Source organism: Eriocheir sinensis, chromosome 63 (genome assembly GCF_024679095.1).
Source record: "Eriocheir sinensis breed Jianghai 21 chromosome 63, ASM2467909v1, whole genome shotgun sequence".
Taxonomy (NCBI): domain Eukaryota; kingdom Metazoa; phylum Arthropoda; class Malacostraca; order Decapoda; family Varunidae; genus Eriocheir; species Eriocheir sinensis.
In genome coordinates this window covers 6,378,858-6,403,414 of record NC_066571.1, presented here as the reverse complement: position 1 = coordinate 6,403,414, position 24,557 = coordinate 6,378,858, and the positions used below count along the sequence as shown (strand labels likewise).

At 46.1% G+C, this 24,557-nt stretch overlaps 2 protein-coding genes across 4 annotated transcripts in view; both read left to right on the top strand.

The window, feature by feature from the left end:
- Window positions 1-654, top strand: part of LOC126986922 (aminopeptidase N-like) — a 45,412-nt gene extending 44,758 nt beyond the window's left edge. For all 3 annotated transcript variants that reach the window (XM_050843437.1, XM_050843436.1, XM_050843435.1), the window contains exon 18: window positions 54-654. In XM_050843437.1, the coding sequence (XP_050699394.1) occupies window positions 54-224 (171 nt within the window). In that variant the 3' untranslated portion in view covers window positions 225-654. The remainder of the gene's footprint in view (window positions 1-53) is intronic.
- Window positions 655-2,883: 2,229 nt separating this feature from the next.
- LOC126986918 (aminopeptidase N-like) lies at window positions 2,884-24,002 on the top strand. Its single transcript, XM_050843429.1, has 19 exons — window positions 2,884-2,960; window positions 11,420-11,969; window positions 12,413-12,886; window positions 13,592-13,806; window positions 14,586-14,741; window positions 15,070-15,206; window positions 15,748-15,928; window positions 16,364-16,547; window positions 17,221-17,377; window positions 17,626-17,707; window positions 17,903-18,086; window positions 18,191-18,518; window positions 18,612-18,754; window positions 18,890-19,077; window positions 19,563-19,733; window positions 20,254-20,397; window positions 21,831-21,912; window positions 22,390-22,558; window positions 23,409-24,002. The coding sequence occupies exons 2-19, from the start codon at window positions 11,658-11,660 to the stop codon at window positions 23,411-23,413; spliced, it is 3,312 nt and encodes a 1,103-aa protein (XP_050699386.1). The 5' UTR covers window positions 2,884-2,960; window positions 11,420-11,657; the 3' UTR covers window positions 23,414-24,002.
- The last annotated feature ends 555 nt before the right edge of the window (window positions 24,003-24,557 follow it).

Genomic DNA, 24,557 nt, shown 5'->3' with positions numbered 1-24,557 from the left:
ACATCACGCACACTTAACCCTCTTTCTCTCTGTCTCTCTCTCTCCCTCCTCAGCTGGATGAGTTCCACGAGTCCCACACCCGCCAGCTGCCGCAGTACGCCCAGGACATGGCTCAGCTGCTGGAGGAGGTGAAGGGCAACGTGGCCTGGCAGGAGACTCGCTACGGGGAGGTGCTGGCGTGGCTGGAGGCCCGGGGACACGACCACATGCTCCCCTCCCACTAGGGCCGCGCGAGGGACGGTGCGTGGAGCGGTGGTGAGGTAGGGATTGCAGATTGTGGGGGTTAGGGGAAGAGTAGAGGCATATACTTTTTCTTAGTATTTCGGGTTAGGGGGAAAGAGTAGTGGTATTTATTTTTCTTGAGTGTCTGTATGTGTGTAATGTAGTATGTAAGTATGTATGTATGTATAGTAATCTCACGTTTTATGCGAGCTAAACTACTACTGTTATTGTTACTACCTTTGCTATTACTACTTTTACTACTACTACTACTACTACTACTACTATTACTACCTTCTTCTACTACTACTACTACTACTACTATTACTACCTTCTACTACTACTACTACTGTTACTACTACTACTGCTACCTTCTACTTCTACTACTACTACTACTACTACTACTACTACTACTTCTACTACTACTACTGCTACCTTCTTCTACTACTACTATTACTACTACTACTACTACTACGGATGTATAAATCGACTATTTTTTTACACTACCCGTCTAGTTTATCTTCACGTGAACCTAACCTTGTGATTGCCATGCATTTCTATGAGGACTTTTTTTTCTAACTTTCGCGAAAATAACTTCACGTGGCCTATTCACTAACGCCAACCTCTCTTATGTCGAGGGTAATCTGTGTTCCCGTCTGTATGAAAGGCTTTTTTTTTCCTATTTATTGGCGCGAGGAGTGTGTAAGGAGGGAGTGTAATATTAATTTTCGTCAACGGTGCTTTGTATTTTTCGCTTTGTATGAATGTTCGTCTTTCTGTTGCGCAATTTTCAGACCTCTTTAGTTTGACATTATTTTCGCACTCGTCCGCTTTACAAAATGGCTAATCTTGGCTAAATATTGTCGTAATAAATCTTTGCGTTCTTAACTTCCTTTTCCTCACCTGCCGTGCATAGATTCCCACCTCCCGTGCTTCCTGTTCACCGGTGAGCCGAGCGGCTAAGCCCACTACAGGTGTGCCTTGCCGCCGAGCACATCTCCTGCCCCCTGGTCTTGGTGGCTCCTTCGGGGGGGGTTGAATGCCTCTCATTTCCTAATGAAGCCGAGCGCGACAGTCGGTTTGCTACATTGCAATCTACCTTTATCTTCCTCAAGGTTTTTATTTTGGTCAGTACTGGGCTAGAAGAGTTCGTAGGCTCGGCTCATCTCTCTCAGGTCGCTGCATTATATTTTCTCTCTTCTGTCTCCTTCGGTTATCCTTGTAAAAAAACTGGAAGTAATAATGTTCAGCTTGACTTCTTTCCCAAACGTTGCTTGCTTGAACTGAAGGACTTGTGGGCGTGTTCTTTGTCCTGCTGGTGCTTGAGGAGGCTGGCGGGGGGGATCGATGCTCTATCTCTCCCCGGAAACAAAGTTGAGTGTGAAGTTCAGGTTACTGCATTTTACTTTCCTTCACTCCTTCAGGTATCTCTCTAACTGATGAACAATAAAAAGGATGGACAGCTGAGCTTCATCTTTCCTCCAGCATTGCTAGGACTGCGCCAGCGGTTCATAGTCAGATGACGTTGTATGTTCATTTTGGGCGAGTCTGATGTATACAATCCGTGGAGAAGTGATTAGCATGCTTAGCTACAATCTCGTGGGCCTGGGCTCGAATCCCGGCTCGGGCAATCAACCCGCAGCCCACACATGTTCATCCTCCCACTCGGGCTGGTTGATAAACAGGTACCTCGGGAGACCTGGGAAGATGACTGTGGTAACCCGGATTTCACACTGGCACCGCGTCCCGGCGATGTGATGTCTGTTTGTCCAGTTAGCCACTGGAAATCCCTTAGAGTAGAACCGTTTCAGATGTAATGCTTTCTTTTCCCTAACTATATATGTTGCCTTTCTATAAACTAATTACTTGTCTCATTTAATTTGTTTCGATCCATCCAATTTATCCCTGAATCGTTATTGGTTTGTTTTCTTTGCTGACCCTACCGTTGTGTTGACATTTTCGGCGCTGAGCGTCAAGGAACTTATTTTATGGGATACATAATTAACTTAATAATGCGATGATGAACCAAAATCAGCGTCTGTGTTCTCTCGGCTGCTTTTCTTTTTTCATTGTTATCTTTTTTTCTTCAGTGCAGGGTTGTGGCTCTTATCAAGGCGTGTGTGTGTGTGTGTGTGTGTGTGTGTGTGTGTGTGTGTGTGTGTGTGTGTGTGTATAGAGATATAGATTGATATATATATATATATATATATATATATATATATATATATATATATATATATATATACACACACACACACACACACACGGATTAATGATAAAAGACACATGCAGCCATTGGCTGAAGATACACCTACAAAAAGGTGTAGGAGATGCATAAACTTAGAATGAGAATAGAGACAAAATGGTGATTAAAATAGGCTCGATGCAAATAAAAGGGAGATGAAAGAAATGAATTGATAGAAGCTACAAATGAAAGGAAATGAATACAAATAAAAGATGAATCCAGTGAAGTGTGTGTGTGTGTGTGTGTGTGTGTGTGTGTGTGTGTGTGTGTGTGTGTGTGTGTGTGTAAACACGAACACCTGTGTGTGTTTTGTTCCTTTGTTTGTATGTCTATTTGTGTGCGTATGTATGTGGGGAAGTCAACACGAACACTTGTGGCATTTATCTTACACTTGCTCTGGCATCGCACAGCGTCCTCTTCCTCGCCGAGCCAGTAGACAAAAAGACTCATCAGGAAAGCCATTGCTCTTACGTTGCACAGTATTCAGTAAAAAGTGGTAAGTGGCGACGCTGTAGACATGTGTTGTGGTGTAGTTCTTAGCACAAATTTTCCACTCATAAGTTGAAACAATCTTCACCGAGTAACAAAGGTCCATAGCTAACGAGGCTGTTGAACGAGGCACTGTTGGCAGGGGTGTTAGGGAAGAGGCATCGTGGGTGACCTTCCTGATCCTGGTGGAGTGATGGATGCAAGAGGCTAGTGGACTTGGAAGGTTTTCGTGTTTTTGGTTGCCGTGGTTCGTGGTTGTCCGTGGGTTGATAGTGGTTGTCATTGGGATGGTTGTCCGTTGTTGGGTGGTTGTCAGTACTTTGGTGGCGCTCTGATGGTAGTTATCGTGGCTGATGACAACGAAGATGGTCAGACTGAAAACTTGGGGACTCTAAACACAGAACAACAACAACAAAAAAACATAACATACACTATTCTGAAGTCCGTCATACACTCATACCATTGCGCGACACCAAACCGTGGATTATCTATGTAAATTCAATCTTGCGTAGCCTGTCCTCAAATCTTGCATACAGAGAACGAAGAGGAGCAGTATTTTCTATGGCAGACTCACATAGCTTTGCGGGGGTAGTTATTCTTCGTAGCCCAAGTGGAGGACAGTCTTGATAAAGCAAATAGTTACTCTGGAGAATGATTAGTATGTTTTCTATATCATCGCTTCGTGTGCTGCTAATGAACGTGGAGAAGTGAAGAACAAGAACCTGCTGGACATTTTATTCTGCCGGGGACCAGTTACACAGCGCCATTCCTTTAGTACACGATTTATATATATCAAAGGACACTAGTTAATCCAAAAGTGATAAAGTTGAGCTAGAGTTGGATTTGAATTCTGAAGTTTAATTTTATTCTTCATCTATTGTTGCAAAGAGTATAAAAGTAGCTATAATTTGTCCCATCTTTGTCTCATTATTAAGGTCCAGAACACCTTATGGAGCATCAGGGCAGTGCATGTAAGAATATTAATGTTTATCTTTCCCTTGGTCTATCATTCCCTTGGTTGTCAATTTGTCAGAGGAAACTTTAGCGGCCCAACTCACACCTTTTAGAGCATCAGGACATTGCGTGTAAATATAGTTGTTGCTCTTAAGTTAGACAACCTTTAAACGAGTAAAACCAATGATCAGCCTGTTAAGTGTTGGTGCTCTTTGTGCGCCTCGGGGTCGTATTACAAGATATATCGCGTACACATATTTGACAAGGCTTTCATAGGAGTCTGGGGCATTTCCAGGGGTAGTTTTATGACCCTGGTGGTAGTGTGAGTCTTCTTCTGTACCATGAACCTGAAGAAACACTCATTGGAACGCGACTGACCCTCTCTTTGGGTTTTAGAAATGGCTGATGTGAGAAGCGAGTGTGTCTTATAATACCAACCAGAGGCGTATTATTAAACATTTCGTCACCCAAGTACACATATTTGACAAGGGTTTCATAGGAGTCTGGGGCATTTCCAGGGGTAGTTTTATGGCCCTTGTGGTAGTTTGACCCTTCTTCTGTGCCGTGAACCTAAAGAAACGCTCATTAGAACCCGAATGATCCCCTCTTTGACCTTTAGAAATGGCTGATGTGAGAACCGAAAGAGTCTTAAAATACCCACCTCAGGCCCTTTCAGCACCTCTCTCTCGTTACGACGTATTGAGACTTTTTTTTTCCAAGGCCACAGAGGATATCAGTTGGGTTCGGATGGACGTTTACGACACAGGAATTTTTTTAAACTTCCACTGGGGCCAAGAAGCTCAAATACTGTTAGCTCTGATTTTGGGGACTATTTTCTAACGACAGAGAAGGTCAAATACTTTTATCTCTTATTTTGGGGGCTATTATCTAACGACAGAGAAGGTCAAATACTGTTAGCTATGATTTTGGGGACTATTTTCTAACGACAGAGAAGGTCAAATACTGTTAGCTCTGATTTCGGGGACTATTTTCTAACGACAGAGAAGGTCAAATACTTTTATCTCTTATTTTGGGGACTTTTCTAACGACAGAAGGTCAAATACTGTTAGCTCTTATTTTGGGGGCTATTTTCTAACGACAGAAGGTCAAATACTTTTATCTCTTATTTTGGGGACTATTTTCTAACGACAGAGAAGGTCAAATACTTTTAGCTCTTATTTTGGGGGTTACTTTCTAACGACAGAGTAGGTCATCCGGTTCTCATGAGTATTCCTCGCTCATAAACCTTTTAAAACTACAACTAGTCATCATTAAGCTCAATAACCTGTAGCTTTTAATATTACGACTATTTTTTTTATAAAGCCACGGAGGAGACCCGTCATGTTCTCATCAGTGTTTTTTCGTTCATGGCTCAGGAAACTATTACTATTTCTACCCTATTTCTCACTCGTGCTTCCTTGTGTCGCGATAATGTAGTCACACCCAAGATACTAATGATTACCTTTAAGATCATCATTACTAAAGACAATATTATGAATGACTACATCCCTCTTATCGTCAGGATCTCCCCAAACCTTTATGCATAATACCACGGCAGTGACAGAGTATATATTATGGTTTTAAAACAGAAGGTTGACCCGAACTTTTCTGTACAGGGCTACGGCTGCCACGGAACATTTTTTTTTTGTGCTAAGATAGGCAGATTGACGATATATATAAAAAAAAGACCAATAACAAAAAAGCATGCAACACGCAACTTCTTTAAAAACGCTGACGGAGGAACAAGCGGGGAAGGTGGTGTTCTGAGGCTGCCCGGGCTACGTGGCGAGCAGGTTGACGCCCCGCGAACACCTGGGCAGGCAAACAAGGCGTAGGGAAGGGCGGGGCGCGGCCAACACCTCCAGCTGTGCATCGCGAGGGTGGGGCGCTCGTGGATTCTGGGCCCGGCTATGTGTGTGTTGTTGTTGTTGTGGTGGTGGTTGTGATGGGGATGGTTGTGGTGGTTTTGGTTAATAGTAGTAGCAGTAGTAGTAGTAGTAGTGGTAGTAGTAGTAGTAGTGGTAGTAACAGTAATAGTGTTTTTATGATTTGTTTCTGCTTTTTGTTTTTTTTCTTACTTTCTTTGTTTCTCTCTCTTCCTTCCTTCTCTCTCTCTTCCTTCCTTCATCTCTTCCTCTCTCCCTCCCTCCATCCCTCCTACACCTTCCTTTTTTTTTTCTCTCTCCCTTTCTCCATCCCTTCATCTCTCCCTTCCTCCATCCCTTCCTCTCTCCCTCCTTCCATCCCTCCTACACCTCCCTTTCTCTTTTCCAACTCATCCCCATTCACACATCTACCCCAACACACATCTAAACATCCCTCACTTCCCTCTACGCCTCTTCTCACATAGGGCATAACCAGACGCCCAAGAACACAACCCATCGACGAACCTCACTCCCTTCGCTACAGCACCTCCATACCCTCAAAAGGCGACCTCTGTTTAGCCCCTTCGTGTTCCCAGTGCCTTACCGTCCGCTCGCCCCCTATCAGTGACTCGAAACCTTAGGGGTAGGATTAACATACTTCTCTCTATATATCGGCCAGCGTACTCAGTAGTTAGCGGGCACACGGAGATGGTTGTTAGGTAAAGGTGTTATAAGGGTGTTTGCATGTGTCTGGTGGGTTTGTGCTACGTGGATCTTGCAATATGTGGATGGATGTAGTGTCGTTTGCGTGTAGTACTGTGTTATTTGTGTTTGTTGGGGTACAGCTGTGTGTGTGTGTGTGTGTGTGTGTGTGTGTGTGTGTGTGTGTGTGTGTGTCGGTGTTTGCTTTGCGGGCGATGTCCCCCCCACATTCCCACGCGCGCGCGAGCACACACACACACACACACACACACACACACACACACACACACACATATACACATAAATCCAAATAGACTGTCAGGCAATCAAAATGAAAAAAAAAATATAGAAAAGGTGGGAAAAAGAGAGAGACGAGGCGAGATAGATAGATAAATACACAGGTAGATTGATTGACAGATAAATAGATAAATAAGTTGAATGGTTCGTTAACAGACTAACAGAATCAATAACCACATATCTTCAAACATTTCACCGCATTGGATTTTTGGCTCTTCCGTCTCCACTCACGGCAGAAGGAAAGAAAATTTGATGATGATTGTTTTTTTTTTTTTTTTTACAACAAAGGAGACAGCTCAAGGGAACCCACAAAAAAACAATAATAAAAAAGCTGCACTATTAATAAAAAAAAGTTGCACCCGGGAGCCTGTCTGAGTCACTTTTTCGAGCGCATGACAAGACCCGGGCAAAGACATAGGCAGCGCACATAACCAGTTCGTATCGGTGCCAAGGCGTCGAGGGGGCGAGTCTCGTTAGTGCCGCTGGGTCCCGTGTTGTCTCCGCCCCCAGAGATATTTTTTTTGTGTGTGTGTCTGTGAAAGTGGAGTGCCGCGTGATGGATGGATACAGGCCGTGCACTGCCTACAGTTTTTCTTTATTACCTTTCTTGTAGCTGGTTTTTGTTTTTGTTTTTGTTTTCTGTGTTTTCTGTGTCGATTTCTCGTGTTCAGCTTTCCATTTTTTTTAACTGGTTTGTCATATGTGGCTATGCATATACGTATTTATTTGCTTGTTTGTTTGTTAGTTTGTCAGATTTTGCTTTTATTTGTGTATTCATATCCCCAAACCATTCTCTTAGCTCTCCCCCAAATCCTTAATCAAACCCTTCCCAAACCCTCCCTCAAGCCTGCTCCCAAGCCCTTTCCTGAGTTCTCCCCTATGCTCTTTCCCGAGCCCTTCCTCAAACCCTTCATTCTCTCTTCAAGCCCTTCCACCATGAAAAGCCAGGCAAGCCTTTTTCAGTGCTTCTAGGAACATCGGGAGGCACACAAACATTTTTCTTACCTACGAGATAAGGCAGACCAAGGACCGACCCCCCTTCCCCTTCAGAATAAATACCCTGGAGATCGTTGGTTCAGTATATATACAGCAGTACCCAAGAAACCAGAGGAGGGGGTTATCAATTTCAGTCTTGAGGCGTCTTGATCCTTCTTGATGGAGGTCGTGGAAGCGGTGGCGTGGGTCCGTTGCTATTCCGTGGGTGTCTTTCCGCCTCATCTTCATGCAGATATTGAGGTCACTGGTGTTCCCGTTACGAGCTGTGCCCCGCCTCCCGTCCTTTCCCCGCCCCTGTCCTGTTTGGGCGGTCGGTGCTGAACGCAAAAAGAAATTTATACTCAGTGCGAGGAGAGAAGATTAATCAAAAAGTTGCCTCGAGGATAGTGCGGGAGAGTGAGGGAGAGACATTACGCGGTAACACAGAAACAACGAAGGCATGACTTGTGATCAGATAAGCTGTGTGTGATGCCCGGTGTGTCTTGGCTCAGGAGAGAACAATACACTCTTGATATGTAGTCTGATGGCCGGCTTGTCTCGTGTTTGGAGAGAGCAATACAATCTCTATATATCGAGATACTAGGAAAGAAATTTGTATATTGCCTCGAATATAGAAACTAAGGGAGAGACTCTTTATATGCAGTAACCAGAAAGAAAAGCGAATAAAATATAACCTGATGTTCTCTGTGTTTTTGCTTTGGAGGGAACAATACAATTTTAATATACATCAAGGTACCAGGAAATACGAGTAAATAAATACATTACCTCGAATTTAAATAGCAAGGGAGAAACTATGTATAGAGGAACCAGAGAGAAAGAAATGTTAATAAAATTTAATCTGATGTCCTACGTGTCCCCAGTGCAGGAGAAAACAAGGCGAACGTTAAGTAGAACAGTGAAAAGTGAGGAAATAAATCTATAAACTGCCTCGTTGACAGTGAAGGAGAGGCGCCGCGTGGTACCCTGAGAGAGGGCAAAAAAAAAGTGTAAGCCGAGAAAGTTGTCGTAGAGAGAGAGAGAGAGAGAGAGAGAGAGAGAGAGAGAGAGAGACTGAGAGACTGACCGGCCGCGAACACTTGTACTGAAATGAAAGATGAATTAGTCAACTTATAATGAGGTAAAAAAAAATAGGAAAAAAAAATCGCACGGAGCCACATAACAAAAAACCGGATGCAAGTAATGAGAATAATATTAGATGAAAAGTTAACCGTCACGTGGAAACTAACACAAGACGAGGAAAATAATGGATGGGTTGTTTGAATCACCGAAGAAAAAACAAAAAAACACAAGAGCAAACAATACACTCGAACACAAAGCAAGAAAACAACAACAACAACAAAAAAAAAGCAAAAAGAAAGATGCTAATAAGGAAAAAACAAAAAAAAGAGAAAAAAATAAACAAGTTCTCCCTCAAAAAAAAAAAAAAAAAAATGAAAACCATAACAGAAGACTTGAAAAGGGATGTATGTATATTCATTAACGTAAAGGACACGGCCAAGGGAAAAAAAAAGTGTTGTAGGTCGCCCGTGGATGCAAGAAAAACACACAAACACACAGGATCGTATTTTAAAACATTTCGTCGCCCAAGTTCACATATTTGGCAAGGCTTTCGTAGGAGTTGTGGGCATTTCCAGGGGTAGTTTTATGACCCTGGTGGTAGTCTGACCCTTCCTCTGTACCGTGAACCTAAAGAAACACTCATTAGAACCCGACTGACCCCCTGTTTGGCCTATATAAATAGTTGACGTGAGAAGTGAAGGTGTCTTTTAATACGACCCATACACACTTCCAAAGACGACAAGGGAGACTAAATTAATGAGTTCCTCTTGAACTTCCATGCTTTAAAATCATGTTCCTCCTCCTCCTCCTCCTCCTCCTCCTCTTACTGCCTGATTAGTGTGCGCCTTGCTCGTGTGTTTGGGAGAGGAACAAACAAACACAAACACGCTCCACACACGGCGTTTGACTTATTACAGCCGCCTGCACACACTTACATCCGCCCGGGGCACCGCACACCGACTCTCACCTGCCCTCTCACCTGACCGCCCCTCACCTTGCGCTGCTGCACCCTAGTAATAAAGATGGTTGTCTTTTGGTAGTGGTGGTGGTGGTGAAAGTGGAAGTGGTAGTGGTGGTAGAAGTAATAATGGTAGTGTTAGTAGTAGTAGTAGTAGTAGTAGTAGTAGTAGTAGTAGTGGTTATGAAAAATTCACTTGTATCATCAGAGTAGAAGACAGTAATAGCGGTCCTTTTTCCTTGTTATTTTTATAATCTTTCTTGAAGATTATGATTATGCAGCTTCTCTTGTCTAATATGCGCAAACATATGATAATTAATATTTTGACTTTTTAATAAACAATAATTAACAGCAAACCACTAAAGAAGCGCCTCCGTATAGTCGTTGGCGCGCCCCGGCCCGGGCATTCGGCGGGCAGTCCACCCAGCGGTTCATCCTCCCTTCGGGTAGGTCGATAAATGGGTACCTGGGGAAAAGTGGGGAAGGTAAACTGTAGTAACCCGGATGTTGCACTTGCCTTGTGTCCCGGGGTAATGGAATTTTACCCACAACAGGCTGAAGGGCCAATGGAATGGAGATGAGCACCGAGGCCACGCGCAGCTATACCCTATAGAATTGGTAGGTTTTCTTGATGGGGGCTGTAGGTCGACTCCAGCCCATTAGTGGCAAGGCAAGTATGTAACTGTGGCGCTTGTTGCTTGCTTGACCCATGCTGCCCCGCGGAGCTCCACTCATCTTCTTGGGAGAGTTTCGCCAAAGTCCTGGTTAATGGGCAGCCATCAGAACACCATGTGCGTTGTTTTCGGCCACTTGTCAGCTTGCAGCAGCGGGCGGAACTTGAACCTGGGTCTCAGGAACACCGTGCCCGTACACTGACCACTCAGCCACGGCCTCCCCTATGCCCCCAACTTTACCTTAATGAGGAAGAAAATGGATGGGATGGACTAATCTCGTGACGCTTGTCCAGGACACTCCCCTCCCTTCCCCGTGGTCCTGGAGTGTTTGGTAGGCAAGGAACGCCCACCCGGAACACAGGGCCGCCCGGTACACTGGTGTGGGTTACTATAATATATTGTTCGTAGGTTTCTCCGGCTACTCATGAGGCGGGTGGGCATGCGACGCCTGGCCGCGGCCGGACTGAACCGACCCCTGCCCGCCACACCACCGAGACTGATTCTTTTTACGGGAGAGGCGGAGCTACACGGCTAGAGTATCAGCTGCAGTAATGATAGCAACACCAGCAGCCACATCATCAACACCAAAAACAACAGCAACAGTAGCAGCAGCAACAACAACAGAAATAATAACAAAACAACAACGCGGGAGGTGCTGCTACTGCCGTAAATTAGCGAAAATAATGTGCCTCTCTCAAAACGTTTATACAAACAGCAACACTTCACTGCCTGTAATGATATAATGACGAGAAGGGTACAAGGATGTGGTGTGTTAATGGAGAGAAACGGAGGTGGAGGAGGATGTAGAGGAGGAGAAGGAGGAGGAGCAACTTTCTTTCGTTGTGAGGAAGAGGTGAAGTTCAGTCAATGTTTCGGGTGAGGCGCGAGGAAGACGGGAGGGTGTGCGCTCCCTGCTGGTCACTTTCCTGCTCTTCCGCTTTATCTGGTAAAATCTTTTCAGTTTGATGGCCGCCGCTGGACTCATTTTGTGAGGTGAGGGAAGTTACCGAAGATGACCGACGTGAAAAAAAATAAGCGCAGTGAATCGGTTTGACAAAATAAGTTTGTGTGCCGCGGGTGTTGAAACACAGTAAATGAGTGACTGTGCCGCAGTCACGCAGCAACATACAGGCACACGTTACTGGTGTAACAAAGTGTCCTGCGGACTGTGACAAAGCCTTGGGGGCTTTACGCAGACGATGAAACCCAACTCCGCTGTGAGCAGGAGGCAACCACAACCACTACCACCACCAGGGCCTGGACACACCGCTGTCATGGTGCCCGGGCATGGCCGTGCTGAGGGGGCCTCCTGCCGCCCCCTGCTGTACCTGCTGTCCCTCCTGACTCTGTTGACGTGCGCCGCCACGGCCTCCTCCCTCCCTCCCGCCACCATGCCATTGCCGTCTGCATTTGTGGCCTCGTCGCCCGCCGCCGCCTTCCCCTTCCCCTTCTACTCTCTAGCTTACAGCTCTGTCCGTGCCGGGCAGCCCGTCTGGCTCCCGGAACACGTGGTGAGTGTTGTTGTTGTTGTTGTTGTTGTTGTTGTTGTTGTTGTTGTGTGTGTGTGTGTGTGTGTGTGTGTGTGTGTGTGTGTGTGTGTGTGTGTGTGTGTGTGTGTGTGTGTGTGTGTGTGAGAGAGTGTGAGTGTGTGTGTGTGTGTGTGTGTGTGTGTGTGTGTGTGTGAGTGTAAGTGTGTGTGTAAGTGTGTGTGTGTGTGTGTGTGTGTGTGTGTGTGTGTGTGTGTGTGTGTGTGTGTGTGTGTGTGTGTGTGTGTGTGTGTGTGTGTGTGTGTGTGTGTGTGTGTGTGTGTGTGTGTGTGTGTGTGTAAGTAAGTGTAAGTGTAAGTGTAAGTGTGTGTGTGTGTGTGTGTGTGTGTGTGTGTGTGTGTGTGTGTGTGTGTGTGTGTCCACGCTGTAATGTCTAGGCTAATAACACCAATAAATATATGTTTCAGTTCCTCTTCCGCGACGCCTACAAACTGTTGCCGGTGTCACTTTCGTTCCGGAAGGAACCAATACCTGCGGGGAATACCCTAGAGGCGGAGGAGGAGGGAGGAGGGGATGGTGATGAAAGAGGAGAAGGAGAAGAAGAAGGAGGAGGAGGGGGAGGAGAAGGAGAAAAACTAGAAGGAGGAGGAGGAGCAGCCAACAATAACACTGGAGAGGGTGAAGGCGGCGGCTCGGTCTCGTCCTCTCCCCCGTCGGATGTCATCATCATCGAAGAGAGCGACGCCAAAGAACCCAAGGACTGGAATCGACGCCTGCCCGCGGCTCTCCGACCTACCCACTACGTCGTGAGAGTCCAGCCGTTCATCCACGGGAACTACAGCGTCCGCGGCTCCGTGCAGATCGAGATCGAGGTGGTTCAGGCGACCAGCAACATTACCCTCCACACGTCCAGTATGGAGATCAACACGCGGCAGATACAGGTGAGTTGCAGGTGACTGAGCCTTCCTCGCCTGATTGGAAGGTGTGTTTGTCCTGCTTGCCACTTCGAGTTGATTGATTGACTGGGGTGTGAAGTCACGGCGTCGCAATTACAGTCGTCATATGGCGCCGAACACATTCAATTGCAAAATCAAAATGAGATATACGTATATAATGTTATGGTTGTATTAGAAGTATAAAATAAAGAAAGGAATTGGTAAACACATGAATAAATAAATAAAACGCTAACGTGTCTACAGGAGATGGAAGACACTTTGAGCTGAAAGAAAGGGAACAGCTGAGGGAGCGAAGGAGCAGAAAATGACGAGTGAACCAGGACAATGCTTTTAATCTTCTTAGAGGTCTATTTTTATTCAACCATTTCCCTCATGGCCCATCTCAATGTGTGTTTACAATTCTAAAAGCTGTGTGTGTTCGCTGTCTGGGCTCTATTTATTTGTTAAAAGTAGCGACCCAAAGAGTAGCAAATCTCAGCTTATACGTTGTAGATCCCTGGAAAGTAGCTACAGAGTCTATATGGCAACTTTCAAGTAAAGCATTAAAAGGAAAATATGCTGTAAAACTCTGGAAAGTAGCTACAGTTTATATGGCAATTTTCTAGTGAAGCATTAAAAGGAAATTATGCTGATTTATGCTTAATTTATTGTTTCAAGCGAACTAACAACATTTTCCTCGCCCCATAATAGCTTGAGGCTGCAGAAGGCGACGAAGGGGGCGGCCCCGTCCCTCGCATCACTCAGTTCCTTTACGACGAGGACCTCAACTTTTTCACGGCCCGGCTGGAGGCAGAGCTTCGGCCCGGCAGGAGGGTTCGATACACCATCCCTTACGAGGCCACCCTGACGAGCCACCTGACAGGGTTTTACGGCGTGGAGTATGAAGACGAGGGAGGAACGGTGAGGTGAGGCCCGGGGTACTAATAGGTCGGTATTGTAAGACTCTTTTGCTTCTCACATCAGCCATTTCTAATAAGAGTCAAAGAGGGGATCAATCGGGTTCTAATGAGTGTTTCTTCGGGTTCATGGTACAGAAGAAGGGTCAAACTACCACCAGGGTCATCAAACTACTCCTGGAAATGCCCACAACTCCTACGAAAGCCTTGTCAAATATGTGTGCTTGGGCGGCGAAATGTTTTATAATACAACCCTAAGAGGCTTCGAGGAGTTGGAGGAGATTGTTTCAGAGGTGATCAGTGGGATGAGCCCTTTCCAAATATTACTTAGTCTAAGATTTTGGCATAACTTATATTAATTCATTTTCTTTTATCGTTCATAAAGTGACTGATATTTTTTACCTAGCTGTACACACACAATAGACTTCAAGCGTCCTGGTTTTGTTATAGAGGCTTTATCAAGGTCCAGTTGTTCCTTACCAAGCTTCTTATGTATATGAATTGTGTTAAGCTGGAGAAGTCCCCGATTAAGCCTTCTCATTGGTTACTGGAAATGTCTTATCTTTAGTCTTTCTTTATCAAGCTTCTTTGGGTATGGGAAATGTGTTAAGCTTTGGTCTTCCTTTATCAAGCTTCTTTAGTTATAGGAAAGATGTTGTTAAGCCTTAGTCGCCCCTGATCAAGCTTTCTTTCTTGGTTATATAAAATGTGATAAGCTTTAGAGGCCCTTGATAAAGCTTCCTCTCTTGGTTGTATAACGTGTGTCAAGCTTTAGCACCCTTCTCCAGGCACCTCGTGAGCTCCAAGCACCAACCCATCGATGCGCGGCGGGCCTTCCCGTGCTTCGACGAACCCGCGCTGAAGGCCACGTTTGAGCTGCACGTGGCACGGCAGACCAACATGACGGCGCTCTCCAACATGCCCCTCGCCACAACCACGCCCGTGTGAGGAGACCACTAGTGCCTCAGCTAAGAATCTTCTCGCTTGTCCATTTGCTATACGTCCCCCTCCTCCGTCCATACCCTACACACCCATCTGTTTCCCTCGTACGGCTATAAAAAATATTGGCTGAAGGAAGGTGTTGTGTTTTCTTCCAGGGAGGGTCAGGAGGGCTGGGTATGGGACCGCTTCCAGACCACGCTGCTTTGTTTGTCTATTTGCTTGTCCACACACACGTTCCCCTCCTCCGTCCTTACCCTACACACACAGCTGTTTCCCTCGTACGGTTTTAGAAGAATATTGGCTGAAGGAAGGTCGTGTGTTTTCTTCCAGGGAGGGTCAGGAAGGCTGGGTATGGGACCGCTTCCAGACCACGCCGCCCATGTCCACCTACCTCCTGATGCTGGTTGTCTCGCCTTTGGCGCACGTCAACATCACCTCACCGTCACGCCCGGACCTTCCCATCAGAGGTGAGCATAAACCATCACACCTGCTCCCCACCTAACATATGCACGTAAAAAACTTCTAATAATTGTAACTGCTCTACGAATATTTCTTCAGCGGCCTAGTTTTATTTCAAGCATTATTCTTACGATCATGTTCCTTTCTTAAACACCATTTGCCAACCTCTTTTTTTTTTTTTACAGCAAAGGAGACAGCACAGGGCACAAAAAAAGGAAACAACAATAATAATAGAAAAGCCCGCTACTCGCTGCTCCTGGTACTAAGCTTTATATGTTTTCTGCTGTTATTTCTGCGTGTTTTGGACAAGGAAAGAGGTGCTGCGTGCTACTGTTTATAACGTCTTAAGATGATGGGGATTCTCTTACCATCTCATTTTTCAGTATAGGCGAGATGAGAGGTGCTGCATATTCTTACTCTTGTTCATAGTCTTGTGGTAATGGACATACTCAGTGCCTTCCTTCCTGCCGCCAAGAAAGCAAGACTGATGCATGCATGTCTTTAGTCTTCCAAAGCGAATGAACGAATCAACGAACGCCTTTCTTTCAGTGTTCGCGCGGCATGACGTGCTGCACAAGGTCACGTACCTGCGGCGGGTCGTCCCTCGCCTCCTGGACTACATGGGGAGCTACACGAACCTCTCCTTCCCGCTCCCCAAGTTGGACATCATCGTCGTTCCTGGGGACCAAGGTGCCGCCTTCGAGGGCTGGGGCCTCGTCTTCGTGTACGAGTAAGGAAATGTGTGTCAGTGTTCAGGAGGATGTCGTTGGTCTTGCTTCAGCTGTGTTTCCGCCTTCCTACGACTTAAATTCTTTTCGTAGGAAGGATTAAGACGTCTCTGGAATTAATTCAGTTATTCTTTTTTGACAGCCTCTGTTTTACGTTGTGGAACAGTGCGTTGAAGGCATTTCTTATATATTTTGTTTAGCCTTTGGTCCGTCTCCCTTACTGTAAACAAAAAAAAGTAAGAAAATAGATCTTGTGTAACTTTTTAAATGAGTACTCTTTCTTTGACCACTTATAGGAAGTCAAAGGTGGTGCTGAGGCTAATGTTTAGAGGTAAGCGTTGTTTTCACCTTGTTTGCACATGGACATTCCCCTATTCTCCTAAACAACAAAAGAAGGTTGAAAAGAAGGTCCAACGAACCCACTTTTCATTTCCCAGCGAAAAAATGATGTTGTACGACCCTGACGAGGACGAAGACTCGAAGTGGTTGGAGGTGACGTTCATTATGGCGCACGAGCTGGCCCACCAGTGGTTCGGCAACCTGGTGACGCCCCGCTGGTGGACGGACGAGTGGCTCAGCGAGGGCATCACCACCTACATGTCCGACGTGCTGCTCCGGGAGGTACTGTCGCGCATAAGAGGGGGATATCTCCTTCCTAGCGAGAGGTCTTTTAACGGAGATGAACACCGAGGCCACGTAGCTGTAGCGTATGCCCCAAACTTTACCTTTTAACCCGGTAGCAGCGACGGCCAAATTTATGACTTTACCGTGTAGCAGCGACGGGCCAAATTTGTGCCATGATATAAACCCCCCAAAATAGATGATATAATCTGATCACAAATGCTTTGATATATATTACGAAATTGTTTGTGTGACGGGTGATTTTTTCTCATTTTTCTCGCTTAGAGGGACCATTCAGAAACATGATCCCCGCTGCTACCGGGTTAACAAATTCAGTGTTCCTGGCGTCAGAGATTGGAGACAGTAAAGAATGACGTTAAGGAATGGGAGGAAGTTGCCGCAGCGAAATACTTCTTAATTTCTCATTTCGATTCATCCACACTTCTTACGACTCTGCAATGTCTCGCCGACAGTAACTCCTTCCCAATCTTAAAACGCCGGTTCTCACAACGCCTCAGCCGCATCCCTGACGTCAGGTTCACTGCTATCAGTTACAAGACCTCTCGCTTAGGAAGGAGTATTTTCCATGAGTGTCTTTTCGTGGATGGTTTGCTGGAATATGAAAGGTTTGTAAGTTCGAGGCGAAGAAACGTTGACTTGACCCTGTCACCAGACGGGGCTTGTGACGGCAGAAGCGCTAGAGGAGGCCGAGTTGTTCACCTTCGAGATCTTCTTCGAGGAGCACAAGGAAGGCGTGACCCCCCTCATCAACGAGGACATGAACGTGTTCGACGCCTGGACCTTCTTCACCTTCATGGCTTATTACAAGGGTGAGTGAGGGAGCAGTTCTACATGGAGTGTTGAGTCGCTGATCTGCCTATCCTGGCCCAAGTTCTAAATATCCTTGTGACATTGGAATATATTGTCAAGATTTTGGGTGCCTTTTCTGTAATATCTGTTGCATGAGGTGAAAATTACAAGAAAATTATTTTTTAAGGAAAGCAAATTATTTTATCTTGATAATTAAAAATCTTAACTTCCGAGAGTGCGTCACCGCCATCTGCTCCTTCTCCCTCAGGCTACTTCATCCTGCACATGTTGAAACACGTTCTCTCACCTCACGTCTTCAGGAGGGGACTCGTCAGCCTCCTCAAGGAACAGTGAGTTTCTTTGTGCGGTAAGATAATGAAAATTTATATAATTTCAAACGACTTCATTGAATAGTTATCCTTATTCTGCTGGACGATGGTAGCGGCAGATTAGAAAAGTTGAACACTGTCGATATACATTTACATGAAGAAAAAAAAAATCGCATTTCAGTGACATTTTCTCTGTGTTGGTCTTTGCCCCCACAGCCAGTACGGGAGTGTGGCCCAGAACGACTTGTCTCGCCACCTGACGGAGGCGGCACACGAGGCGGGCACGCTGCGGCGGGACCTGAGCGTGGAGACCATCCTAGACACCTGGACGCACCAGACCGGCTACCCGCTCGTCACGGTGACCAGGAGTCCCTCCGGAACCTCCGCCACGGTGTACCAGGTGACTGCTGGAGGCTTGTAGAACACGTCAGCCCAAAATACTGCGCAGCAACTACTGACCTCGTGTGTTCCTCCCTGCTGACATGTCCTGTTTCTTGGCCACAGGAGAGATATTTGGGCCCCGGAGAGACAGATGACCCCGTCCGCACGTGGTGGGTGCCGCTCACCTACACGAGCCAGGACTCGCCTGACTTCAACGACACCCGCGTCAAGGCGTGGCTCAAGGGCACGGAGACGCAGACGTGGCTGCCGCACCTGCCCGCTAAGGACCAGTGGGTCATCTTCAACGTGCAGCAGACCGGTTACTACAGAGTCAACTACGACCAACACAACTGGAACCTGCTCACCCAACAGATGCTGACCGACCATCAGCGTATTCACATTAACAACAGAGTCCAGATGATCGACGACGTTATGAACTTGGCCTCCACAGGTACAAGTCACGTTCGGATCTGGTGCGCTGAACAAGACTGAAAACAAAAACTCTCATATCCATGTCGCTGTTGTTCTTCCCGTTTCTCTGCAGGGAAGTTGTCTTACAAGACAGCCTTGAGCTTCATGGAGTACGTGAAGAACGAGACTGACTCGGTGGTCTGGGACGCCGTACATCACAACATCAAACACATCCACAACATCCTGCAGAACACGCCGGCATACGAAGGCTACAAGGTGATGCAGCACGAGGCAGCAGGGAAGGCTGTGATTTTTACAGACTCGAAAACATTCTAATAGCTTTTTTTAATCATAAATTACTATCTATTTATTTATATACGTGTCTATTTACCTTTTTTTTTGTTGTTTCAGAAGTACATGTGGTCTTTACTCGTGCCTCTGTGGAAAATGTCCGGCGCAGACAACCAAGAATACGTCGAGTCCGAGCAGCGGAAACACGCCGAGGCGGTGCAGTGGGCGTGTGGCCTCGGCCTGCCCGACTGCGTCCACCTCGCCGGCAGCCTCTACGCCCAGTGGATGCACACGCCCAAGGACATGAAGTAGGTAGACATTGAGGTGAAGTAGATGAGCTGTGACTACAAGTAACCCTTCCTTGAACTACAGAATGGCTTCGTTCATAAACATATTACAGTATACATCAACCCAAGCCTTTCTCCCTGCATTACATCTCCTTCCTGGTGTATCAGTGTTCTGCCAAAGGAAAAAGCAACCACCTTCAAACACTTGGATCATATTCTTCTTACCCGGAGAATCAAGGTTTTCATCTAATATTTATTTTTCTGGCTTTTCTTTTTATCTCGCTTTCTTCAAGAGGATAGTATCAAAACACCTCTCCACCCGAAATTGACCTCTCTTTTGGACACTCATTCCGGAGCAGCGTTTAGCAGGGTCTTTGGTTGTACTTATTTTTTTGCCCTTGACCTCCCCTCGCTGCTGTGAAAAACCCCCACCCCTTTCGTCACTCATCCACCCTTGCGTCACCCCTTCCCGCACCTCCTTCACTGCCGCGCCTCGTGTGTCTCAGGTTGGTGCCCGAGAAGCTACGTGAGGCCGTCTATTGCACCGCCATCGCCAACGGAGGGAAGGCCGAGTGGGACTTCGCGTGGAGCCAATACTTCCTCGCCGACGACCGCCGCCATAAAGACCAGCTGCTCCGGTCCCTCGGCTGCACCAAGAACCAGTGGCGGGAGATGCGGTGAGTGGGGGACAGCATGGCAAGAACCGTGTGCTCATTATTTTGTCTGTATTATGTATATAGTTAGCAGTAAGTAGCGGGTTTTTTTTTCATTTTTTTTTTTTACGCCCTTGCACTGTCTCCTCTGCTGTAAAAAAAAACAGTCTATAAGTTTTGCGTCTTGACATGATGATACTGTGGGGTTGCCTATGAAATGGCTCCCAAAACTTGATATTGTATTCATGTATTTTATTTTCATTTTTTTAGTTCTCGTCCGATTTTGGCGCTGAACTCCTGCGTCCGTCAAAGTTATGTTTTCCTGGCCTTATAGTTTCGGTATTATTATTATTATTTTTTTTTACAACAAAGGAGGCAGCTCAAGGGCACAAAAAAAGGAAACAATAATAAAAAAAGCCCGCTGCTCCTAAAAAGAATCCAAGGAGGTGGCCGATTTGTCAGAATTTGTATTATTTTTTTTATGTTGTAGCACGTCCGTCTCCAGCAATCTTATCCTTCTGTTCGTCTCTTTCCCCGTCCTCAGATTCCTCGCGTTGGCCTTCACCTCGGGCGCCAGGATGCAGCCAGACGACGCCCTCAAAGTGTTCAGCTCTGTGGCGTCCAGGCCCGGCGGCGAACACCTAGCCTGGAGCTTCCTCACGCGTTACTGGCCTGCCGTGTCCAACCTGTAAGTGGTTCGCTGGGAGAGGTAGGCAGTGGGGAACCCTAAACCCTCAAGACTGTGATATGTTCGACCTGGGGAATACCTTGAACCCTCTGGTATGGCAGCGTCCATGTTAAAGTTGACCCTCTAAGTTTGACCTAAAATAAGTCGTTCAAAAATTCGACTTTGCCACGAGTTCACACGGTAACAGTGCACCACAGAAAACGGCAGGACTGAACGGAGTGTATTCGACGAGGCATATCTTTCAACACCATACTTAAATGTTGGTGCCGATTCGAAAATGAAGGGCACAGTATTTACAAAAGATGCCAAGATTGTACGAAACGGCGTGACATACTTACATTCGTTTGACTTAATATTTTCGACTAGCGCAAGATATTTCAGTGACCAGGAAACAAATGACACAGTATTTATATATAGGACGCTAAAGCAACAGTTATTCGTTTGTTAAGATAAAGAAAAATAGTCTCTTATTTGGTCACGAATATAAGATTAACAGACGAACGAAGCAACAAGCAGCCCAGAACGTGAACGAACTAGAGCAAGATAAGCGTTACTTCTTAGCCCCCAAACCTTCTGCTAAATATGGCTGTCCAGTGAGCAGGCAAGCTGAGGAATGAGCTGTGTATGTAGTTACGGATGGCTTGGAGTTGGTTGTAATGTTAGTCCTGACCAGGCGCCTGTAATGAATGCTGTGCCACACGTGATGGAGCAAGCGAGGCTGCTAGCACTCGCTGGCTGCCAGAAAGAATGTGAAGGAAGGTGTGTTTGGAATATGCATGAATGTATATGGAGTGTACATAAATGTGTCTTAGAAACTTTACATTTTTAACTTAGTATTTTTAGACAAGACAAAGCTATAACTAAACGCAAAGACTACAGTTACATGAAACCTCTTGACATATACGTTTTCTTGACTCAATACAATACTAGAATCAAGTCCTTATTCTCCAGTCTCTCCGCCTCCGTCTCCTCCTCCCTCCGTCCTCTACTCCCTTTCATTCCTTCTTTCCTTCCCTCTCTCCTTCTGTCTTCCTGGTCAGCTGTGCTCTCCCTCACCTTCTTCATGTAGTATATAGTATGTAGTAGGCAGTATATGGGGAAGCGGTGACTGAGTGGTCAGCGTGTGGGCCCGGCGTTCAGGTTAGCGTTCCGCCCACTAGTACAACAAACAAGCTGGCAATTTTTCAGTCATCGCCGAGTAGCCTCAGACTGACTACCCAAATGCTGTCCTGAAGACCACTCACCCGGACTCTAGATTCTCTCTAAAAAAGGATCAATGATGAGCTCCAGGGGACAGCATGAGCCAAACAAGATGGCGCTACTGTAAACAGTTGCATGTGCCATAACGAGCTGGGTTTATGCCCTTTAACTGCTTATTTTACTGTGAAAAATGACCTGCAAGTCCTGTACTAACCTTTGGTTTCTATTTCTAGGTACAAGGGCCGAGGGAAGGCGAAAAAGGAGTTGGTGTTAACGGCCGCCAAATCCTTCAGCTCGAGGAAGGACATGGCCAGGGTAAGGAGCAATGTCTTTCCCTTCTCCTCCTCCTCCTGCTTCGCCTTCTTCAGCGTGTCAATATTTTCCTTATTAGAGATGAGGCAATTTTCGGGAGGCGGACTTAGAAGTTTATGGAATTAGTAATGATCTCCACTGTTTTGTTCCTCCTCCTCCTCCTCTTCCTCCTACTTCTAATTCTACTGTTATTCCTACTCCTACTACTACCAATATTTTCCTTATTAGAGATGAGGCAATTTTCGGGAGACTTTTTGCGGACTTGGAAGTTTATGTAATTAGTAATGATCTCCACTGTTTTGTTCCTCCTCCTCCTCCTCTTCCTCCTACTTCTAATTCTACTCTTATTCCTACTCCTACTACTACCACTACCACTACTACCACTACTACTACCACTACTACTACTACTACTACTACTACTACTACCACTACTCTCTCTTCCTTTCCCCCTCGCTCATTACAGTTGCTTTCCTTCCCCAGTTGCTGCGCTTTAGGGACAGACACCAGGATGACCCCGAGGTGGTGGCCGCGTCGGAGGAGGCGCTCGACTTGGTGGGGCAGAACGTGGCGTGGATGGAGAGGAGCTACGGGGCGATCTGTGAGTGGCTGGAGGACCACGGCTTTGGCTGCACGACGAGAGCCTATGGAGGTGAGTTGGGGTAGAATGGAGGGGGGGAAGAGGGAGGGACAGAGGGGCAGTATGGAGGCAGGAAGGGAGGGTTTGAAGGAAAGGATGGAGATAGGAAGGAAGGAAGGGAGGGAGGTATGGACGGAAGGATGGAGGGAGGGATTGAAGGGAAGGAAGAAGGAAGGGAGGAAGGAAGGAAGGGAGGGTTTGAAGGAAGGAAGGGAGCTAGGAAGGGAGGGAGGGAGTGATTGAAGGAAAGGAAGAAGGAATGGAGGAAGGAAGGAAGGAAGGGAGGGATGGAAGGGAAGAAAGAAGGGGAGGGAGGGACAGAAGGGAAGGATGGAGATAGGAAAGAAGGAAGGAAGGAAGCTAGGGAGGGAGAGAGGGAGGGATTGAAGGGAAGGAAGAAGGGAGGAAGGGAGGGACTGAGGGGAAGGAAGAAGGGAGAGAGGGGCAGAAGGGAAGGATGCTGGGAGGAGGAAGGGAGGAATTGAAGAGAAGGGAGGAGGAAGGGAGGGACAGGATGGCAGTATGGAGGTAGAAGGAAGGAAGGGAGGGAGGTTGGATTGGGCGAAGCTAAAAAGAAAATAAATAAATGTATGTGGATGAGAGTGTTGTAGGTAAGTGGGTGGGTTTAGGGTGTGGGGTGGGGTGTGGTTGTGTGGGTGTGTTAGGGTGCAGTTGTGCGTGTGTGTGTGTGAGTGCGTGTGTGTGTGTGTGAGGGAGGTACGGACGTCAATGCAGGCACACGCTCGCATTCTCCTGTTGGGTTATTTTGTAGGGTATCCTCCCCCTTACTTGTGACTTGCTTGTATAAATATTCTCCCTCATACTCACCTCCGACCTCAAGTCAAACCGGGTATATGATCAGGGTGACGGAGCTGACGAGGCTGACGTGGGGTGCTGACGCCTGACGACCCTGCTGACCTTAGTGGAGGTGGCAGCGGGGGACACAACACTGCGGCGGCGGACATCCAAGAAGAGAGGAGAGAAAAGAAGAGAAGAGAAAAAATAAGAACTACAACAACAGTATCTTATGTGAGAACTACAAAAGACGATTATTTATCTATTTATTAATGTATTCAGTAATAAGTCTGTTATAAGAAAATAATATATGTTAAGTAGTAGTAATAGTAGTAGTAGTAGTATTTGTTGTTGTTGTTGTTGTTGTAAATGTTGGTAGAGTAGTAGTAGTAGTAGTAGTAGTAGTAATAGTAGTAGTAGTAGTAGTAGTAGTTGTTGTTGTTGTTAATGTTGGTATAGTAGTGGTAGTGGTAGTAGTAGTAGTAGTAGTAGTAGTAGTAGTAGTAGTAATGGTAGTAGTAGTAGTAGTTGTTGTTGTTGTTGTTATTGTTGTTGTTACTATCATAAATTACTGTGATTGGTATTTATAGTTAGAATCCGCAATGTACTACCAATGATAAGCCCACAGAGATATGCAAGACATTGACCCCAAATGATCTGACACACCTTGTTTTGTTTGCTCCTATTTAAACCTTTAAACACTGACAGGTTAAACAGAAGACCCTTTTGTGTGTGTGTGAAGAAGCTCTGATCCCACTACATGTAATTTACCTATCAAAAAAAACAACGAAAAAAAAAAAAGAGAGAAATGAGAGCAAGTACACAATAGAAAAAATTATGTGCCTTAAGCTAAATGATCCCTCAGTCTGTTTAAGGAGACGTGATGTTAAGGAAATCTGATTAAAAAGGAAAAAGGAAGAAATGAAGGAAGGAAGGACTTGAGAACGCACGAAAGAGAGAATGAAGGATGGAGGCAATAACAGGATGGTAGAAAAGGGGTGGATACTAGATAGGATGGGAAGAAAAAGAAGATATATTGAGGGTAAGGGGGAAGGGAAAGAGGGATAGGGGGAGGGGAGAAGGGAGGGAGAGTCAGAAAGGAAGGATGAAGGGAGGGAGGGAGGGATTGAAAGGAAGGAGAAAAGGAGGAAAGGACTGAGGGGTGATAGGAGAAGGAAGGGTGGGAGAGAAGGGAAGGATAGAGGGAGGGAGGAAG

Bases quoted from the DNA above. Each gene is read 5' to 3' on its own strand.
- LOC126986918 (XM_050843429.1), top strand. From the start codon at position 11,658: ATGAAACCCAACTCCGCTGTGAGCAGGAGGCAACCACAACCACTACCA. The intron at 17,708-17,902 runs GTGAGTTTCTTT...TTGCCCCCACAG, and splicing joins GTCAGCCTCCTCAAGGAACA to CCAGTACGGGAGTGTGGCCC. The intron at 18,087-18,190 runs GTGACTGCTGGA...TCTTGGCCACAG, and splicing joins CCTCCGCCACGGTGTACCAG to GAGAGATATTTGGGCCCCGG.